We start from the raw sequence: 21,732 nt of genomic DNA, 5'->3' as shown, positions 1-21,732 counted from the left end.
ACGCTGCAGGAGAGTGTGAACCAGCAGGGGAGCAGTGAGCACTTGGAATCATGAGACATGGGAGCCTTCTCTTTTGCTGTCACGCTATCTGCAGTAAACTAACATTAGGTGATGTAGATTGGTGCAGTTTACAGGGGTGCGTGATTGTGTTTCTTTTTTAAAGTGGAGAGTTTTATTTTCTCGTCTAGTCTTTGTACTAATACTTTCTTTGAATTTTTGTGTATGTGGTGTGATAGTTTTAGCTCTATCAAAAATGGCTTATTGTATAGTTTGTCCAGAAAGAAATTGTGGGGGCTCCAATGGACAAAAGAAAGCAGTTCCCTAGGTCCAAACTGAATAGTAATGGCCACTTTACCAGGAGTCTTGTGGAACAAGGTTGACTATTTTGAGATTAAATAATTCCCTCTTCTCCTTCCTCCTTCCCTTTCTGGTAGAAAATACACATAGGAAAGAAGGGGAGATGATGGTTAATCGAAACCAACAGTCATCCTACTGTGTGGAAGTAACAGTGTTAATATTTTGATAAATTCATTTGTCCTTTTACTTTGTATATTTTTATAAAAATGGGCTCGTGTTGTGCACACTGTTTTGTAACTGGTTTTTCACTTAATACATTGTGAGTATCCTCCCCAGGTCATGCATGGTCTTCTACATCACTTTTATTCTGTTGTATGACTGAATCATGGTTAATTTATTTAATTGCCTATTGCAAATTTTGACCTTTTTCATCTCTTCAGAGCTATAGACAGCCCTTCACTGAATCTCGTGTACACTATGCCTGCCTGGATGCTGCCATGATAATAGACTGAACCTGTGAACCTGTAAGCCAGAGTTTAAATTTTAAGAGTTGGGGTTGGGGATTTAGCTCAGTGGTAGAGCGCTTGCCTAGGAAGCGCAAGGCCCTGGGTTCGGTCCCCAGCTCTGAAAAAAAAAAGAAGCAAAAAAAAAATTTTTTTTTAAGAGTTGCCTTGGTCATGGCATCTGTTAAGAGCGGTAAAACCCTAAGACAACTGAACAGTCAAAAGGCACCATGTGCTTTTTCCTCTCGATCCAGGAACCAAGCAAGCATCCTACAAGCATTTCAGTGTGATTTCTACTATTTTCCTGTAAATGTAACGTTTGTGCTTACTTTTTTCTTTCTGTTTCTAGTGGTGCAGGCATTTTTTGAGGCATTCTGGTCATTTGTATTGCAGAAATTTATGATCATAAATGGTATTTTCATAGAGTTCAACATTTATAGAAAAACTATGTGTGAGAAACTTCATATATTATTTGTGGTATAGTGGTTAATTTTGTTTGTTTGTTGTTTTCTCTCATGTACACTGGCCTGGCCTGAGACTTACTGTATAACTAGAGACAACCTTAACTCTTGATTTTTCTGTTTCCCCCATCCTAATGTTGGGACTACAGGTGTGTGTCACCCACACCTGGTTGGTGGTTAACTTCATAACACCACCTTGCCTAAGCTAACAAATGTCAGAATAGGGGCTAAACTACGATTTCTAAGTAAGCGTGTGAGAGCATTTCCTGAAGTAACTGACTTAAGGGCTAGTTTGGGGAGGCATCATCCAATCTGTTCAGGTCCAAAATATATAGAGAAAGGTGAATTCATTAAGCCAGACATTCATCTCTGCCCTCACACATCAGTGCTTCTCATTCTTTAGTTTGTGGGTCTAGACCAAGGCACCATGAACCTTGGACCCTCTGACTTTACAGTCAAACTGAAGTACACCACAGATTAAGATTCAGTCTCCAGTTTGCAGGCAACAAACCATAGGATTTCTTGACTTCCCTAACAATTCCTATAACAAGTCAGTTTGTTGGTCTGTCTCTGTGACTCTCCCCCTTTCTTTTTTATTTCTTCTTTCTTTCTCTTCCACCTCTGTCTCTTTCCTTTACTCTTTCTTTTTTCTTTTTTCAGTAATCCTCACCAGGGAAGAGCACATCAATTGGTCATCCAATACCAAAGGTCAGCCCTGAAAACACGCATTCAAGTAACATTGTACAGACTGTGCATGTTGTATTTATATGTTTAGGAATACATATACATAATACATACTTATTTGTTATTTATTGTTTATAATATTTAGTCTGTATAATATATTGTGTGTGTGTGTGTGTGTGTGTGTGTGTGTGTGTGTGTGTGTGTACACATGAGTATAACAACAATTAATGAGGAAGGAGGCCATGAATTTGAAAAGAGCAAAGAAAGAGATACATGGGCAAGCTTGGAGGGAGGAAAGAGAAGGGAGAATTACATAATCATATTATAATCTCTACAAATTAAATAATCTTTAAAAATCTTTGTAGTGGCTAGTTAGCTCTGAGAATGTTCTTAAAAATCAATGACTCATACACTGTGAATTGTAAGGAGTGAGTGCAAAGATGGTAAACTGCAACTGGGTAAATCTTCATTAGAGAACAAAGACTGGGGTTGGGGATTTAGCTCAGTGGTAGAGCACTTGCCTAGCAAGGGCAAGGTCCTGGGTTCAGTCCCCAGCTCCGGAAAAAAAAAAGAAAAGAGAATAAAGACAGCCTTGTGACAATGGTCCCTCTCACTGGGAAGTAGGGCCACTCAATGCATTTTTTTTCACTCAATGTATTTACCTCTCTTGATGCTAAACTTTAATTGTTTGAAGGAGGTAATTTCCAACAGACATCGTCACTGTAAAATGCCTGTACTTCACGGTTGATAGAACTTAAGATGACATTTGCTATTCTGTTCTTCAACCATTAGCAACCGGTGGAGATCCTCTCTAGTAAGATGTATTGCTTTGAGGGTGGCATTGTCCATGGGCAGTTGTTTTCATATTTATTCACTGGAAATTTCCTATAGCAATATCTTTTTATTTTTTCTTTTTTGGAAAAACCTGATGTGTCTCAAGATATAAATATAGAATAACTGCCTCACAAAATATTCCACCCCAAGTTTGGACACTGCGATTCTGATATTTGAAACACATGAACCTTATTTGTAGTAGCAAAATGATTAGAACGATCCAGATGTCCATAAGCAAAATGTGGTATGTACACAAAACAGAATGTTATACTGCCCTAAGAGGAATGAAATCTTAGCTCCTGCTACAGCATGAATACACCTTGGACATATATTCAGTAAGTCAAGCCAGATATGAAAGGATGAGTACTGCCCTATGTGAAGCACCTGTAGTCAGAAAGGAGAGTATGGGTAGGAGCTGTAGAATGGGCACGGTAGTTGTATTTATTGGTAGACACAGTTTCCATGTGCAAAGGTGAGAAAGTCCTAGAGAAGGCCGATGGTGATAACCACTGAACTACACAGTTAAAAATGGCAAGACCGTTAGAATTACACCAGACTCCTCAACAGAGACTTTAAAAGCCAAAAGGGCCTGGGCAGATGTCTTACAGTCTCTAAGAGACCACAGATGCCAATCCAGACTACTCTACCCCACAACACACTCAATAGCCATAGATGGAGAAACCAAGATATTCCAGGGGGGAAATTTTAAACAATACCTTTCCACAAATCCAGCCCCACAGAGGACACTAGAAGGAAAACTCCAACCCAAGGAGGTTAACTACACCCAAAAAAATCACGGAAAATAAATAGTCTCACACCACCAAAATCAAAAGAAAGGAAACACACACACAAAAGAAAGGATACCACCATCAAAATAACAGGATTAACAACTGGGCAAACCCCAAACTCAGCATCTCCATGTGTAATGTCAAAGCAGTCTTCAGATCTCCAACTCTTTTTTCATCTTTGTGGACTGCAACAAACGTCTTTCTCCTGGGCTGGTTCCACTTCCTGTTAGCAGCTTTCCTCAGCAAATATTGCCTCACTCTGGCATCTCTAACATCTTGGGGTCATTGGTTATTAATATCTGAACATCAACAGAATCAATTCTCCCAATAAAAAGACATAGACTGGGCTGGGGATTTAGCTCAGTGGTAGAGTGCTTACCTAGGAAGCGCAAGGCCCTGGGTTCGGTCCCCAGCTCCGGAAAAAAAAAAAAAAAAAAAAAAAAGACATAGACTAACAGAATGGATGTGAAGACCAATTCATCATTCTGCTGCATAGAAAACACACATCTAAGCAACTAAGATAAAAGCAGTGCTAAGAGAAAAGTTCATAGCACTAAGAACAAAAGAACTTGGAGAGATCCCATACCGCAACTTAACATACCTTAAACTCTAGAACAGAAAGAGCAAACACACCCACGAGGAGTAGACAGCAGGAAATAATTAAACTAAGGGTTGAATTCTATAAATTAGAAACAAAGAAAATACAAAAAAAATCAATGAAGAGTTAATAAGTTAGACAAACCCTTAGTCAAATTAACTGAAAGACAGAGTCAATATGCAAATTACCAAAATCAGAAATAAAAAGGGAGACATAACAACAGACACTGAGGAAATCCAAAGAATCATTAGGTCTTCTTTCAAAAACCTGTACAACACAAAATTGGAAAATCTAAATGAAATGGATGATCTTCTTGATAGATACCACTTATTAAAGTTAACTCAGGATCAGGTAAACAATTTAAATAGACCTACGAAACCCGAGGAAATAGAGGCAATCTGTAAAATTTTCCCAACAACAACAACAACAAGTCCATGACCAGATGGTTTTAGCATGGAATTCTGTCGGATCTTCAAAGAAGAGCTAATACCAATACTCTTACAGACTATTCCACAAAAGAGAACCAAAAGTATCATTCCCAAACTCATTTTATGAGGGCACAATCACCTTTATAGCTGAACCACACAAAGACTCAACAAAGAAAGAGAATTTCAGATCAATTTCCCTTATGAACATTGATGTCAAAATACTCAACAAACCCAATCCAATAACATCATTCATCACAATCAAGTAGGCTCCATTCCAGAGATGCAAAGATGGTTCAATCTATGAAAATCCATCAAGGTAATCTACCAAATAAACAAACTGAAAGAAAAAAAACCCCACATGATCATCTCACCAGATGCCTAAAAACTCTGTAGGCCTCCTTTATACAAATGAAGTGAAGAGGAAATTAGAGAAACAACACCCTTGACAACTAATATAAAAGTATCGTGGTGTAATTCAAACCAAGCAAGTGAAAAACCTGTATGTTAAGTCTATGAAGAAAAAAATTGAAGAAGATATCAGAAGATAGACCTCTTGAAACTGAAAAGCTTCTGTAAGGCAAAGAACACTATCAAAATGACAAATGACAGCCCACAGAAAGGGAAAGGATGGTCACCATCCCTACATCTGACAGATGGATGATATTCAAAATAAATAAATAACTCAAGAAATTAGATGCCATCAAACCAAATAATCCAATTAAAAATGCAATAGATCTAAACAGAGACTTCTCGGCAGAGGAATCTTTAATGGCCAAAAAACCACTTAAATGTTCAACATTCTTTTTTCCTTTTTTTTTTTTTTTTTTTTTTTTTTGGAGCTGGGGACCGAACCCAGGGCCTTGCGCTTGCTAGGCAAGCGCTCTACCACTGAGCTAAATCCCCAACCCAATGTTCAACATTCTTAATCATCAAGCAAATGCAAATTACAAAGACTCTCGGGTTCTTTCTTACACCAGTCAGAATGGCTAAGAGAAGAGCTCAAGTAACAGCTCAAGCTGGTAAGGATGTGTAGCAAGGGGAACATTCTACTGCTGGTGGGATTGTAAACATGTACAACCTCTTTGAAATCAATCTGGTAGTTTTTCAGAAAATTGGAAATAGTTCTACCTCAAGACCCAGTTATACGACTCCTGGGCATATACCCATGCTTCACCATTCCACAAGGATCCTTGTTCAACTATGTTCATACAGCGTTATTCATACATAATAGCCAGAAACTGGAGACAACTCAGATGTCCCTCAACTGAAGAATGGATAGAGAAAATATGATACATTCACGCAGTAGAATATTACTCAGCTATTAAAAACAATGATATCCTGAAATTTGCAGGCAAATGGGCAGAACTAGGAAAGATCATCCTGAGTGAAGTAACCCAGGCACAGAAAGACAAACACGGTAAGTGGATATTGGAGATAAAGTACAAGAAAAACACGCTACAATCCTCAGACCCAAGGAAGGAAAATTTAACAAGGACCTAAGGAAGTATGATGCTTGAATCCCACTGAGAAGAGGGAATAAAATAAACATCAGGGGTGGATAGAGGAAAGGAACTGGGTGTGGGAGGGGGAATAGGAAGGTTCAAGTGTGGGTAAGGAGGATGGCAGGAAAGAGAACTAGGAGAGAGAATTGTGTGTGTGGGGGGGGTAGTTTCTCTGGGACAACTTAGAAATCTAAGACAATGGAGACTCCTAGGAATCTATGAGGGTTACCCTAGCTAAGACTCCTAGAAACAGGGGATATGGAACATAAAAGGTCACCCTCTGTAACCAGGCAAGACTTCAGGGGAGGGATGTGTATACGATTTTTACTGCCTATAAGAGGTGCAGGGATAAAGAGGGAGCAGAGAGTCCGGGAATGGACAGCCAATGACTAGTCTAACGCCAGTCCCATGCCATGGGAGAGAGACCCCCCCTAACACTATTAATAATATTCTGCTATACTTGCTGACCAGGAGCCTAGCATAACAGCCATCTGAGTGGCTTTACCCATCAGCTGACAAAAACATATGCAAAGACCCACAGACAAACATTGGGCAGAGCTCAGGGAATCTTGTGGAAGAGAGGGAGGAAGGATTGAAGGAGCCAGAGAGGTCAAGGACACTTCAAGAAAACCTACAGAATCAACTAACCTGGGCCAAAGAGGGCCCACAGAGATTAAACCGCTAACCAGAGAGCATGAGTGGGATGGACATAGGCCCCTACACACATGTAACAGATGCATAGCTGGAGCAGAGGCTGTCCAGTTGCCTGCCTCTGGATCCCTTCCCCTAACAGGATGGCTTTGTCTAGACTCAATAGAAGACTCACCCAGTCCTACTACAACTTGATATGCCAAGGCAGTGTGATATCCATGGGAGGACTTGCCTTCCCTGAGGAGAAAGGGAGAGCGGTATAGGGGAGGTGAAGTGAGAGAGGGAGGGATTGAGAGGGAGGAGAGAAGGGAAGCTCAGACTGGGATATAAATCAATAATCTAATTAATGAAAAAGAATTAAAAGAGCTGAGGGGAAAATAGCTGGAAAAAAAGAAAAAAATTCACACCTTCAGAAAGTGAGAAAAGAGGAAAAAGAAAAAGTAGAAAAAATGACCTAAAAACATTTTTTAAAATGTGTTTTCCACGTCTCTAGAATGATATTCCATTCTAGCAAGCTCAAATGTCTACAGAAGGTCTTGCTACTTGAAGACTCCTGAGGGTATAACCACAGCAAACACATCACAAGATGCTGCTCCTCCTCACCCGCCTGGTGCACATCACCAAGCCCCTCAGCCTTCAGCTGTCAAAATCATTCACAAGAGCTGGCTTGATCTGGCAGACACCTCAGTCCTTTGCACTTCTTCAGGGCCACCTAGGAGCCATTTCCCTGTCAAACACCCACATCCTTCAGTTTCACACTTGAAAATGTTAGAAAAAAAATGTCCTAAATATTAAATCGATCCTTTTCTGGTCATCATTCTATAAGCATTTCAAGAGCTAAATTATGTCCAGAGCATTTCTACCATATTGGCTAAGCTATCTAGAGAGGATTTAGAGCATATGGGAAAATGCTGTCTGCAGTACGCAGGCTATTCCAGTTACACGAGAGACTTGGGCTTCTGTGGATTTTGCTTTCTGTAGTGGGGGAGTTCTGATTTTCTTTTAGAGAACTTTAGATATGAGTACTTGATTTCTGCATTAAACAAACATTTTTAGACAACTTTAAATAGGTGATGTAGAGCACAATACCAATACCCCATGTCCTTCTGAGCCACAGCACACTGCCCTCAGACAGCACACTGCCCTCAGACCTGTCCTGCTAAGTCGGCTTTGGTTCCCGCAGTGGCTCTTGGGCATCTCATCAAGAAGTCAACCTCCATCCCTGATCCAAGACACCCCTGGGACAGCCCAAAGGACAGAGAAGGAATGTTCTCTTTGGTCCTTTCTATATCAGGCTTGTAGGTTATAATTAGCAGTTATGTGGGGAGTGAAGCTGAGCGTGTGCACAGAAAGGAGAGGGAGGCCATAGTGTCTGGGGATGCTCTGATGTCCAAGAAGAGCTGTCAATGATGAAGCCCAGACCTTGGTAGTGGTGGTGGGTGGTGGGTGGTGGGTAGTGTATGTGTGTGTTGTGGGGAGGGTGATCTGACAACCCACTAAGCTAAGGGACTGCCAGATTCTTACCATATTAACAAGATTTCTCAGGGTTGGAGTGAGCTAGTCCTCAGTTAAGAGTACTGGCTTCTCTTCTAGAGGACCCACTTGATTTGATTTGATTTGATTCCTAGCACTCACTTGGCAGTTCACAGCTGACTGTAACTCCAATTCCAGGAGATCTACCACCTTCTCCAGGCCTCCTTGGGGACTACAGTCACATGGTGCACAGACACACATGCAGGCAAAATAACCAATCACACGAGGTAAAAATTTAGGGAACAAATATTCTTAAAAGATTTCTCAGAAAACTTGAGAGGGAAAAAAAAAGCTCCAAGACAGGGTATCAGACATATTTTTTTCTCATTTTGAAAGTTATTTTTTTTAACAAGAAGGGATAGAGGATAAAAAGAACCTTTTGCAGACGGTCCTAATCTTATGAGTCCTGATTATTCTCATTGTACTGCTCTCTAATGCTAGGATGGAACTTCCATTTCCTAAATAGGAGAAGTTCAGACCAACTGCTCCAGCTCCTTTGTTTATAAACAAGGAAGCAAGATTAGAGAGAGGCAGTAACTTGGCCAAGCTGCCCAACTTCACAGTCACAAAAAGGCACAATTATGATTCCCACTGTGCTCTCTGAGCAGGCTTCAGGAGATCAGTGAAAGTCAGTACAGGACAAACCTTCCCCATGTAGGTTCGTTTCCTGGCCCTTGTCACTTACAGGCTCTGAGATAAGGGGACACCTGATCAGAGCATCCAAACTCGAGACCACTGATGAAGCATTAAAGAGGTTTTCATCACTTAAATTTTAAGCTAATGATAATTATGGTAAACTTACAAGATAAAATTTACTTTGCATTTTTAATAGACGAGACAATCATAATGTAAGGGGATTTATATCAAACTGCTGAGATCAACAATTCATATTTTAGAAGAAATTTGACTATAATTGAAAATTAACAGTGAGATTACCCTTCCTAATCTGTTTGTCAGGCACACTCTCCAAAGTTGATGGTTTCCACGATTGCTTTAGTACTAGAACAGATCCCAGAGCCTTGAGCATCCTGATCAAGTACTCCACACTGAGCTACATTTCCAGCCCTCTTCTCAGGGTTGTTATTTTAAAGCATGTTCTCATGAAGTTATCCAGATTGGCCTTGAACTCAAGCTGGAAACAAGGCAGCCCTTGAACTTGTGATTCTCCTGCCTCGACCACAAGCCACCAGCCCAGCTCTTGTTGCTTCACATGCATGCATCTTCCTACAACTTTTTTTTCTCATGGCTGCTATGCTTGTGTATGTTTTATTGTCTACTTGACACAACCTAGAGTCACCTGGAAAGACAGAACATCAATGGGCAGATTTCAATGATCAGATCAGCCTGTGGCCATGCCTATGGGAGAATGTATTAATAAATGATTGATGTGACAAAATGTCCAGCCTGCTGTGTGTGTCAGCATCCCTAGGCAAGTGGGTCTGGGCTTACTAAGACAGTTAATGGAGTATGATCCTGGGAATAGGAGGGGGAGGGGAAGAGGTTCCACCTCAATTCCTGCTTAGAGTTCCTGTTCTAACTTCCTTCAGTGATAGGCTGTTACCTGGAAGTGTAAGCTGAAACAAACCCTTTCCTCTTATAATTTGTTTTGATTAAAATGTTTTATTATACTAACAGGAAGCAAACAGAAATGTTGGCTATATTCCGATGATTATTCTATTAAAATAGTTCTGCCTCATTTTCTTAAAAGCAAGCCTTTGAACACTCCGGCTAAAATGAGTCCCTTTTAGACCACTGTCAGAATACACTCTTCCACATTCATCTTCCCTGGCACTGGTTCAAACTTCATTATCACGCTTTGATCGTTCCAGTTTGCAAACTAAATCTCCAGCAATGTCCAGCAAGTTTAATTTTAGGAAAATGAAAAAGGGAACATTCTCTACTCAGCCATGACCACTTCCCCTTCACAGAAAGCTTCCTGGTCCCCTCACTGCATCCAGTGGATACACTGGTCCTCACATTCTGGTGGAGTCCTTGGCAGAGACAGTCGTGGAAGGTGGTCTGGGAACATAGGTCTTGAGACAACCTGCATCGCCATCATTGGCTGTCTCCACCACCAACTTTATAGGAGCCACTGCTACCAATGACTTTGATCTATGCTTGACAGACAAAGTCAGGGTACAGTCACGAGCAGCTTCCTGACTATGAAGCCACTTTGACAGGTGACTTTGGGGAAGTTACTCCACATCCATAAACCTCAAAGTCTATAAAGTAGGTCACCTGACAGAATCCACATTGGAAGATTCAGGATTTGGCGAACTGTGCTTGGCGTGGACTCACCCTCATGGTACTGCCAGAGTATATGTGATCCCCCAAACATAGGTCCCCATGGAGCCGGAGATGCAGGCGCAGGCATGCCAACTGATGAACACTCCTGTGTTTCCTCTTTGTCTCTCTGTCCTTCTGTTCTGTAGTAGGCTTGCCCCAATGAGCGAGGGAGGTCTTCCGGAATTAACCCTTATGTATACATCTGTCACATTCCAGGATGGGGATGACACCCTGGCAATAGCAGCACCACGCGTTCTGGTTTATTCTGCTCACCAAAGGTTTCATTTCCTTGTCTTATTTCTCAATTACTTTAAAACTTGGTTCATAAAGAGACTACATTTCCTATTAGGTTTCCCTTTTAGCTCATAAACAGACTGTTTTCCACAGAGTTGTGTGTGTGTGTGTGTGTGTGTGTGTGTGTGTGTGTGTGTGTACGTATGGAGCGCAGAGGTCAGTGTCCAATGTTTTTCCTTGATCACTCCCCATCTAAAGCACATCAGTTAACAGACACAGCTGCCTCGTTAGTATATGTCCATTTACTTCTCTCTGCTCACGACTGTGTCTCTGTTGTGACCACTTATTCTAAGTCCCCACCTCCTTCATGACCTGATACAGTGGATGATAACCTGGAACTGTGAGCTGAAACTAACCCTTTTCCCCTAAGTTGCTTCTGCTCAGAGTGTATTTTCGTAACAAAAGGAATAAAACCAGAAAATACAAATAGCCACCCATATAAATGATTAGGAAAGTAGAGGTCTTTTTAAAAAAATTCAGAAGAGTCATTCGTCTTCCTGTCTTTAATAAACTATACACTCACACACAGGCAAGTGGTTTTTAACCATATATTATAAATTTCCAAGCATCTACATCTTTTAAACTAATTACAGAAAGAACATGCCAAAATAGTTTAAAAATTGATTTAGGTAAAATAGAAAGCAATTGATAAATATGAAAATTATTTCATGTTAACTTAGAGTGTTTTAAACTGTAGCTGACACAGTTTAGGGGGTCAAAAATTCCAATCAATAATTTGATTCTCTTGGATTCATTACTATGTTCCATTTGAAACAGCCTCCCCCCATGCCATTGCCTTGAGGGAAAATTTTAATGCAGAAAGAAAGCTTTCTAGAGTCTTTTGCCTTTCTAGAGTCTGAGGTACACTACTCTAAATTCAATCTGGGCAGGACTCCAAACCAACTCTTAGCAAGGAATTTAGCCCTTGGCTTGTGTTTATCAGTGAACCCACTAGTTCAGAGAACACAGACCTGTGTAAAGGACTGACCCTGTCGCACAACCACCAGCAGCCACCACCCACCAACTACCACCATGAACCTTCAACCACAACCACCTACCACTACTTACCGATCACCACAAACCAACCAACGCCAGCCACCTACTACCCACCACCAACCACCAACCACTACAAACCACCACCTCTTCAACCTCACCACTGATCATTACCAATCATTACCAACCACCACATACCAATCAATTCCATTGTCACCTACCAATCACTATCAGCCACCACCACCCACCACTCACCAACCACCACCAACTACTACCAATCACCACCACTTACTACCAACTACCAGCTACCACCTACCAAGTACCACCAACTACCACCAAGCAACCCCAACTACTCCCAACCACCACTACTCACCACCACCTACCACCACCTACCACCACCCACCACCACCTACCACCACCCACCAGCACTGAGCTTTGCAGGAGAAGCAGCTGCAAAGGAATTTGGGCTAGCATAGATTTTATAATCATCATGGATGTTGCTATTTTCATTAAACATTATTAAATAGTGAGGAAGGTTCACATGTTCTCCTTTGTGATTGGGATGAAAACAAATTAGATTTAAATTATTTAATTATCATCTCCCAGACTAGTTTGATCATTGTAACCAGGTTATCAAAGTATTTTAAGGCATAGAAGAATGAATGTATCCTACATTGTGTAGATTAATGTTCCAATGTTCAAGTCAACTTCATTGCTTATTATTGGCCCTGTCTAAGTTCGGGTTTTATTGTTGTGAAAAGACATCATGTCCATGGCAATTCGTATAAAAGAAAACATTTAATTGGGGCTGGCTTACAGTTCAGAGGTTTAGTCCACTATCATCATGGTGGGAAGCATGGCAGCGGGCAGGCAGACATGGTGCTGGAGGAGCCAAGAGCTCTATATCTTGATCCTAAGGTAGCAGAAGGAGACTGGATGTGTTTCATATTGGTCATAGTTTGAGCACTTAATACCTTAAATCCCTGCCTTCAGAGTGACACAGTTCCTCCTCCAATAAGGCCGTACTTCCTAATAGTGCTACTCCTTATAGGCAAGCATACAAACATTCTATGGGGGCCATACCTATTCAAACCAGCACAGGCCCTCATACATTCTCATCCACCAATCAGTCTTAAAATGGCTGTGAGGTTTAGTTGTGATGGGAATCACAGAGAAAAACCAGTTGCTATCATCTGATTCTTTATATTCTATACTCGGACATTTCAAGCAACAGCCATGCTCACCCTAGGGAAAACATGGCTTAGTCTAAACCTCTGCCTGGGGTTCCAGTGGAGGATTTGTTGTTCTAACCATGGCACCAGGTAGAACTCCAAGTTCTCAGTAAAAGTGTCCCGTGCTTTTTAATATCCAAGAGGACACGGGAGGGCGGGCCCTGAGGTCTACATTTAACTGAAAACCAGCAATCCTGGGCCACAGCCCAAGTCAGAACATGGGCCTGGCTGTTCCCAAAGGTTTACAGAACCCAACTTTTCAAACTGGATGAGGAAGTGGAACAGGAAAACATATTTAAACAGATGTTTTAGAAATTAGAAAATCAGGATCTTAAAATACCCTAAACCCTGAGAAATTGTCCTGCTAAAATGTGACATAAATTGACTGTGTTCCTTTAGCGCTGACTGACTTCAAGCTTTTAGTTACTTAGGATCTGAGGCCCAGAACTTGTGTGTGTGTGTGAGTGTGTGTGTGCCTTGTACATTGTATGTGTATGTGCATGTGTGTTTGTTGTCAAAGGTCTTTTGGGGTGTTAAAAAGATTTGGAACACAGCAATTGCTTCCAGTCAGAGTTGAAAACTCTCATCTCCCACCTTAAGAGACATTGTGTTCTAGATTGTGTATTTTAAGTTTCTAATTACTGAAATAATTGCTCAGTTAAACCAAGGACAAAGAAAACCCTAATTGCCTTTTACTTTACAGTAATGAAAATTTCATTTCTTATTGATGAATCTCTATCTTCCATTTCTTGGGGTGCATTGTGGGTTTCCATATCTGAGAATTTTCACAAACTTCTAAGTTTCCCCATCTCTCTTAGTTAACTATTTTTTTAAAAGTGTGATGAATGTTCACTATAGGTAAGTTATAGAAACCTGACACAGTCCCCGTAAGCTAGAGGGCTGGGGAGCTTCTGAGACTGGCTTCCAGGTAATTCAGCAACCTTCTCTTGTCCTAGGAAGTACGGAATGGAGAAACAAAAAGTCTCTTGAGAAGTTAGGTGGTTGTCCTGTTCTTTTAGGAGGCTTGGTTTCCAATTATCCATTTAGATCTGAAAACCTCGGAGAACGGAAACACTTGCTTCCTGTCAAGATGGTGTGCAACAAGGGCTTCCAAGCTCATAATGCCACGGGCAGCACAACACATGAAGCCCCTCCGGTTTCAGGGAAAGCCAAGAGGAGACTGAGCAGACGCCTTTGTACTGTTTACTACAGGAGCCACACATTCTAGCTTGTTTATAAAACACAGTTGAGAGTCATTTATAAAAGTCAGGGCCCATCAACAGAGTGAGCAAATGCATGTGAATTGTGTCCTTAAAAATAAATATGTGAGGTTTAAGAAATTCATCCAAGCAAGGCATGGCGCTGCATGCCTTTAATCCCAGCAGACAGAGGTAAAGGAAGGTGGATTTCTGGAAGTTCAAGGCCAGTCTGGTTTAGAGTACATTCTGGGACAGACAGCGTGGTTACACAGAGAAACCCTGTCATCTTAAAAAAACAAAGGAAAAAAACAAAACAAGAACAAAAAATAAAGAAAGTTTGGTGTTTTGAATATGCTTGGCCCAGGAAGTGGCACTATTAGGAGATGTGGCCTTGATGGAGTAGGTGTAGCCTTGTTGGAGGAAGTGTGTCATTGTGGGGCTGGGCAATGAGACCCTCCTCCTAACCACGGTTGAGTTGATTTTTTTTCCCAGTGACCTTCAAATGAAGATGTAGAACTCTTAGCTTCTCCTGCATCATGCCTGCCTGGATGCTGCCATGCTCCTGTCTTGTTGATAATAGACTGAACCTCTGAACCTGTAAGCTGGCCCCAATTAAATGTTGTCCTTAAAAGAGTTGCCTTAGTCATGGTGTCTCTTCACAGCAATGACCCTAAGACAGACAGACAGGAAGGAAGGAAAGAAAGAAGGAAGGAAGGAAGGAAGGAAGGAAGGAAGGAAGGAAAGAAGGAAGGAAGGAAGGAAGGAAGGAAAAGAACAAAAGAAAATAATCAAAGCTGTGTCTCAATTTCAAAAATAAGTTGATAAAAAAGAAAATAAAAATCTAAATTTCTTTACTAAGCAATCTTTCAAGTTCTAAGCAAAGATTTTAACAAATCATAGGTTCACTAGCACTTGAAAGCCTTCAAAGCAACCATTAGGTCCCGTCTATATACTTTTTTTTTCCGGAGCTGAGGACCAAACCCAGGGCCTTGAGCTTGCTAGGCAAGCGCTATACCACTGAGTTAAATTCCCAACCCCTTTTCTATATACTTTTAAGCATCACACACATACACAGACACAGACACAGACACAGACACAGACACAGACACAGACACACACACACACACACACACACACACACACACACACACACTGACTCACTCACCAAGAAATGGAAAATAAAGATAAATATTCATTAATAAGAAAGGAGGTTTGTTTTTTTTTACTGTGAAATAAAAGCTAATTAAGGTTTTCTTTAATGTGGCTTAACTGAGCAATAAATTAGTTCAAGTTATACAGTATTTTGTGAAGAAGATAGTACATGGCTTCTATCTACTTTTCTTTTTTGCTTCTTGACTTAGGGAATTATGTAGCTTAGGCTGGGCTCAAACTTGCTATGCAGCCCACTATGACCTCAAACTCCCAACTCTCCTACTTCTGCTTCCCAAGAGCTGGGGTTACAGGCTTGTACCACCACACCAGTCTAATCAGTTTGTCACTTTATGTCTTAAGTATGGTACTTTATCCCAAATTCATATTTGGAATTCAGAACTACCCTACGAAGGAGGATATTAAGATAAGTATCAGACAACAGAAAAACAATAAGGAATGGAAGAAAGTAACCTAAATGAATATTAAACAGGAAGTCTAGTTTGCACTTTGAGTTTTCCCAGTACTAAACCTATGTCACTTAAGTAATTTAATTTGGAAAGCATTTATTTTGCTCACGTATTCTGCATACACAATAGACATGAATCCACCAATGGGAAGGCTGTATGGTTAAATAGCATTGCCACTAAACATCATGCCTATCTAGAGCTTCAAAGGGCGCTCTTGGAAATGGTGTCACTAGGAGGTAATTAAGGTTATCCTTGATTAGAGGTAGCCCTATAAGAGACAAAGTTGAACAAAGAGAAGATACCACTATGTAAGCACAAAGACACACACAGGGGCATGATGTGCTGACACACAGAAACTGATGTAACATGGACACAGGCTATGAACTTCTAACAACCAGACTCCAGGTGAGAATCAGAAAATTGATTTTCTCCCAGTGCCTTCAGTTGGTACCAATTAACCTTGACTTTTAGCATCCAGAATAATGAGAGAATAACCTTGTGTGTAGGTCTTGGTTAAGGTACTTTGTTACTGCAGCCCCAGAATGAGCACAGACAATCAGGCACACAGAGATGGTCTATGGGAAAAAAATGGAGACCTGAGCAAGCAGGAGAGGTGATGGGATGTCAGAGCCCATATAACCTTCTTGTTGAGAATATGAACTCAGAGCACCTTTAAGAGGCCATGAGCGAAAACCATACAAAAACTGAAACCAGAAGTCTTGACTACCAAATCTGATTAGATTTCACAAACACACATCACTTAGGGAGGCAAAACTGCTCTCTACTTGAGCCCTCCCTCATCCATTGCTCTGTTTATAAACCCTTCCCCAAGCTTCATCCAGCTAGCCTACTATGACCAGCAAAGGAACTGCAGCCTACAGGCAGGGAAAGCAGATGAGGACAATCCCCAGGAGACCATTTCTACCTTGCTTCCTCCCTGAAAGCATCTGGAATTTCCTCAGAAATCTTGCCTTTAGGATGCTATGTAGGACATCAATGGACTACACACTTTCCAAAGGTAACATACATACTGAAAAGCAATTGGTGTGCAGATCACCACAGTCATGTCTACGATCTCAGAAATAGATTAGCATGCACCTCACACATTTCTGCATATTAGTTCAGCCCACATGCTTCCAGCATGGCTTTTGGAAGGTGAAACTGTAGTCAGGACATGGTCCTTCAGATGACTTTTGAAGCTGTGAGGACATGGTGGTAAGTGAGCTGTGCCAGCAAAGTGGAGGTCTTTACAATTTCGTGCATGCTGTATCCTAAACAAAGAATTGCCAGGGAATAAAATTTAAATTCCTTATTTGCTTTGAAATTTTCTCAGTTGTGTATAGAAGACACACATGAGCATAGGTGCCACAGTCCCTGATAAAATTATCCATACAGCTGTGCAATGTTTACAGTAACATTGCTCTTAAACAGATTCTGTCAGGGTGTTCTTAATGTAGCCCAGGCTGGCTTTCAATTCATTCTCTCCCTCCTTCTCTCCCTCCCTGCCCCCCCTCTTTCTCTTGTGCAGGAATTACAGGTACCTAGCTAAACTCTTATTTCTAATTTGGATTCAAATTGACTCCAACCTGTTCCAATGTAGCATTTGCAATTGTATTCACCTCCTCCTCCCTTCTTGTCTTTTATTTTCCCTTCACTATTAGGAGCCTTGCATCATGAAAGGCCAGGGACAATGGAAAGCAAATGTCAGCTTGTGTGCTTACATCATGCCTGCATTTTTCTAGCTGAGACACCAGAGCCACTTTCATAAAATGTCACTTAGTTCCCGAGAGGAGCCAGTTCCCAACACAAACTCCAGCAATTTCTCTCCGTAGTCTATAGCACATTCGTGAGACTATTTCCTGAGACTGAGAATCCTTGAAAAGCTAAATGCTATAAAACCAGCAGCAGCACTTCCCCACTGAGGCAAGCAATGGGTCTCTCCACTCAGAGGGAAAATGGGCATCTTCTTTCGCCAGTCCCTGAAATGAGCAATGTCAACAAATGCCAGTTTCAGAGTCTCTGTACACTACACAGCACTACAATCTTATCTCCTACAGAAGATGTCAGGCTAAGACCAACAGGACTATTGAAACGCACCCCATGCCTCCCAATAGCTCCTCCTCTATGGAGTAAGGACCTCAAGTACTCTGGCACTTGACCAAATCACTTAGCAAACCTTTTTGTTCAAAGATGTTCACTGACCCCACTAGGAAGGCATGCACTCACAGACACAGCCAACTCTCTCAAGTACAGTACCTTATTCTGCTCACACGTGTATTGTATCCTCAGGGTGTCCATTGCTCTGATCATGGCTTGCATGGCCGTGAATATGTTTTGGTAAACCAGCTTCGTGAAGCCCTTTCTATCTTCATCGCTGTAGCCAGACCCGTGGATTATCCTCATCTGCTTGATAAAGGTGCTTTTCCCACTCTCACCAGTTCCTAAGAGAAAAACAATGAGTGAAGAGCAGTTAGCACATCTCAAATGGAACCCTGTCAGCATTAGTCTACATCCAGGGTAACAGGTTGGTGGGATGGGCTTGGAAAGAGGCTACCAGAAGCTTATGAGGTGGTTGGTGCCTGCCCATCTTCCTTTCTTCAAGTCTTTGAAACAGGTTAACACCTGCCTGGCCACCTTGAACGTGAAGGATTTGCTGCTATTCCTACTGACAGTGATGGAGCCGCTTGGGTGTGCTGGAAGGATTTGAGCGATAAAACTCTTGGAGAAGGATGACTTGCCAGCATGGACTTGATCCTTGGGCAATGAAGCATCATTTGCAGTGATGCTAAGTGTCTATATGAAAGCTGTTCATTCCAATCCATATTTCAAGAGGTTTTCAAAACTCCTAACACTACCCTGTGACATCAAGAAACATATATCATTGAATTATTCCACTTGTCTTTAATATACAGAGAAGTCCAGACATGACATAGAGAAAATGGGCACCCAATATCCTCCATTTCTCTCAGATTGAGAATCTGCTAAAAAGGCAGTGAAAATATTTATACAATGAAGCTCAATATTTCTAATATTGTCTATGATAAATGGAATCAATAACATCAGGTATTTATGGCTCATCTCCAAATCTAAGTATTGCTTTATATTTTTTATTAACAGTTTGCTTGTTAATAAGTTTTCCAACAAAGATAAAGGAAAAACTATCTCAGAACTAAAATTACTCACACTGTACCCTTTAAATAAATGTACTTTACAAAGGGAAAATTGCATTTCATAATTTGTTACAAATAGAGAAAAGTTATCTAATAGTGTTTCTGTCAAAAGAAAATCTTATGTGAAAAATCTCACTTTTTCATGAGATGATTAATTAATTGTGATTCTCCATAGTCATTCATTTCCATTGTCTCAACAGAAAACCCAGACTGGACAAATGTCATCAAATTCTATCATCTCTAGCACTTTGTTGACTCTAAGTCACATATATAACACAATGTACATTATTTTTTATACTTTACTTATAGAGATGTGTTTTTCAGAGTAGGGGGCTAGAATACATACATAGTAGCTACTGAGCTGATTAAAATTAGTGACTTTTAAATGTATACGGGCTTTCCTCTGTACCCTTACCAGGACTCTAAGAACTTAGGGTGTAAGGCCTACAGCAAAGACCCAGGAGAGGCAAAGCTTTAATTTTATTCTAAGATTCTTCTGGTAAAACAAGTATTTCTTAAGACTGATTTTGTCAAAATACACACCCACTCTCCTGTGTGCTTCTTTGTTAAACCCTCAGTGTATTCCCTTCCCCTCAGGAAGTCAGACAAGCATAGACAGGAGGGCCTGGTGGTATGGGCCAACTGCCCTTAGCAGCCTTTCGTTGAAGACACTTTCTTCTACTCTATAAGCCAGCCATACTGGCTCAATCTCATATTGACCCTCCATGGCCCCTTCACACAGGTTCATGCCTCTTACTACTTACCTTTACTCTTGGCCTTGCCTGGCCTTCCTGATCAAGTCAAGTTCAATACTCAGGGATTGGCCCTACCCACAATTATGACAGATCATCTCATCTGGAGTCAATTAATCAAGGTACTCCCTCTTCACAGATACTATCACAGACTAGCCTTAATATAGACCAATGGTTCTCAACCTTCCTAATGCTGTAGTTCCTCATGTTGTGGTGACCTCAACTATAACATTGTTTTCATTGCTACTTCATAACTGCAATTTTGCTACTGTTATGAGTAATAATGTAAATAATTGATATGTAGGATATCTGATATGAGACTCCTGTGAAAATGGTTGTGACCCACGTGTTGAGAACTAATGATATAGACATTCTCACAGGTGTGCCTGAGAGCCTGTCACCTCAGTGTCAAGTTGATAATTAATACTAACCATTACACAATGCTGGCTATCTTCGTGCTTGGCACGGTACCTGACATTTGGTACCATGAATAAATATTGAGCAGCTCTTGATGTTACGCTTCTTCCTCAGTTGCTCTCCACCTCATTGTTTGAGTGAGGGTCTCTCACAAGATCTGCAACTCCTGGAATCAGCTAGGTTAGCTGGTTGACCAGTAAACTCTAGAGCTCTACTTGCCTCTGCCTTCCCAGCCCTAGCATCATAGCTATGTTCCACCATGCTGGCTTTTCACTTGGCTGCTAGAGAAATGAATTCAGGTCTTTATATTTAGACAGTAAGCACTGAATTGTCGTCTTCTGAATTACCTTTTAACTAGCATAGGAATGATTCAGTGTTGTGCAATCAATTGTCAGAACTCTTTTAATCTTACAAAATGAAACCCCACCTCCAGCCTTGATAAGCACCCTTAATTTCTGCTTTGTCTATCTGACTACTCTTGACATCTCATTGACATGAAGTTATACAATCTTTGTTCTTTTGTGCCTGACTTACTTCAGCTAGCATCCTCAAGGCATGTCCCGACTCAGCAGTCCTTTCCTGAATAGCATATGTCTAAATTTTTCAAATACAAGATATTTTTTAAAATCTACCAAGTTACAATTACCTATGCTACTCAGCACATTGGAAAATAGAATATGCCAAATCTCTGTGCCCCAGCCTGTGCTCCATATGTATCAAAAGACTCCGATCACATAGTTAAGTAAAGAAAGGCCCTAGAAGGCGTCTTACTCTAATAGTCAATGGTCTCTTCTAGGTGCTAAACGGATGCTGATACTAACAAATATTAAAGTGGTCACTATAGTGGAGACTCTGTCCATGTCACCACCTTTAATCTTCAAAATCAGTACACAGGTGAGAAACCTGGGATTCAGATTGCTTATGTAAAGTCTGCACTAGGTACCAAGGGAAAGACCTGGAATTGATTCTCTTGGACTTTACTGATGAGTTCTATTATCAGAGAAGATCGGGCTCATAAACCAAAGGATTTGGTAGTACTGTACTAGTAAGGGGAAATTTTCAGTCCAGCTATATACTGGATAAACCCCAGACAAGCCATCCTCTTGGAGATGCAGCCGGCTCAGGTTATGCTGAGCTGTGCTCAGAACTTCTTGTGAAGCTCCCCCATGAAGAAGTCAGAGTCTTGCTGTGTTTCTTCCTGTGATTCAGCCCTCATATTAATTAGGTTTTCCTAGATCCACCCAAAGAACTGCATGAAAACTGAGCAGAGAACCAACTCCCTCTAATTGTCTAATTATCTATGTTTGGCCCAAAGTCCTGAGGCAGATTAGATCTCTGTTCCCACGGAATTCTGGGGTCCGTCTCCCCCAGTTACAGTACTCTGTTGCTTTAGTCTCTTTCCCCGACAGGACTGAGCCTCTGGTCTCATGCCAGTTCACCCCAAGCAAACATTAATCCTGTGTTTTACAGATGAAGAAGTCAAGGTGAACA

General features: G+C 41.1%; 1 protein-coding gene across 2 annotated transcripts in view; it reads right to left on the bottom strand.

The window, feature by feature from the left end:
- The window catches only part of Gna14 (G protein subunit alpha 14), a 182,409-nt gene that overhangs the window by 58,791 nt on the left and 101,886 nt on the right, over positions 1-21,732 (bottom strand). For both annotated transcript variants that reach the window (NM_001013151.2, XM_008760288.4), the window contains one exon: positions 18,159-18,343. In NM_001013151.2, the coding sequence (NP_001013169.1) occupies positions 18,159-18,343 (185 nt within the window). The remainder of the gene's footprint in view (positions 1-18,158; positions 18,344-21,732) is intronic.

This window comes from Rattus norvegicus, chromosome 1 (assembly GCF_036323735.1).
Source record: "Rattus norvegicus strain BN/NHsdMcwi chromosome 1, GRCr8, whole genome shotgun sequence".
Lineage (NCBI taxonomy): Eukaryota > Metazoa > Chordata > Mammalia > Rodentia > Muridae > Rattus > Rattus norvegicus.
The sequence above is the reverse complement of the archived record's forward strand: the minus strand, read 5'-3'. Positions and strand labels throughout refer to the sequence as shown.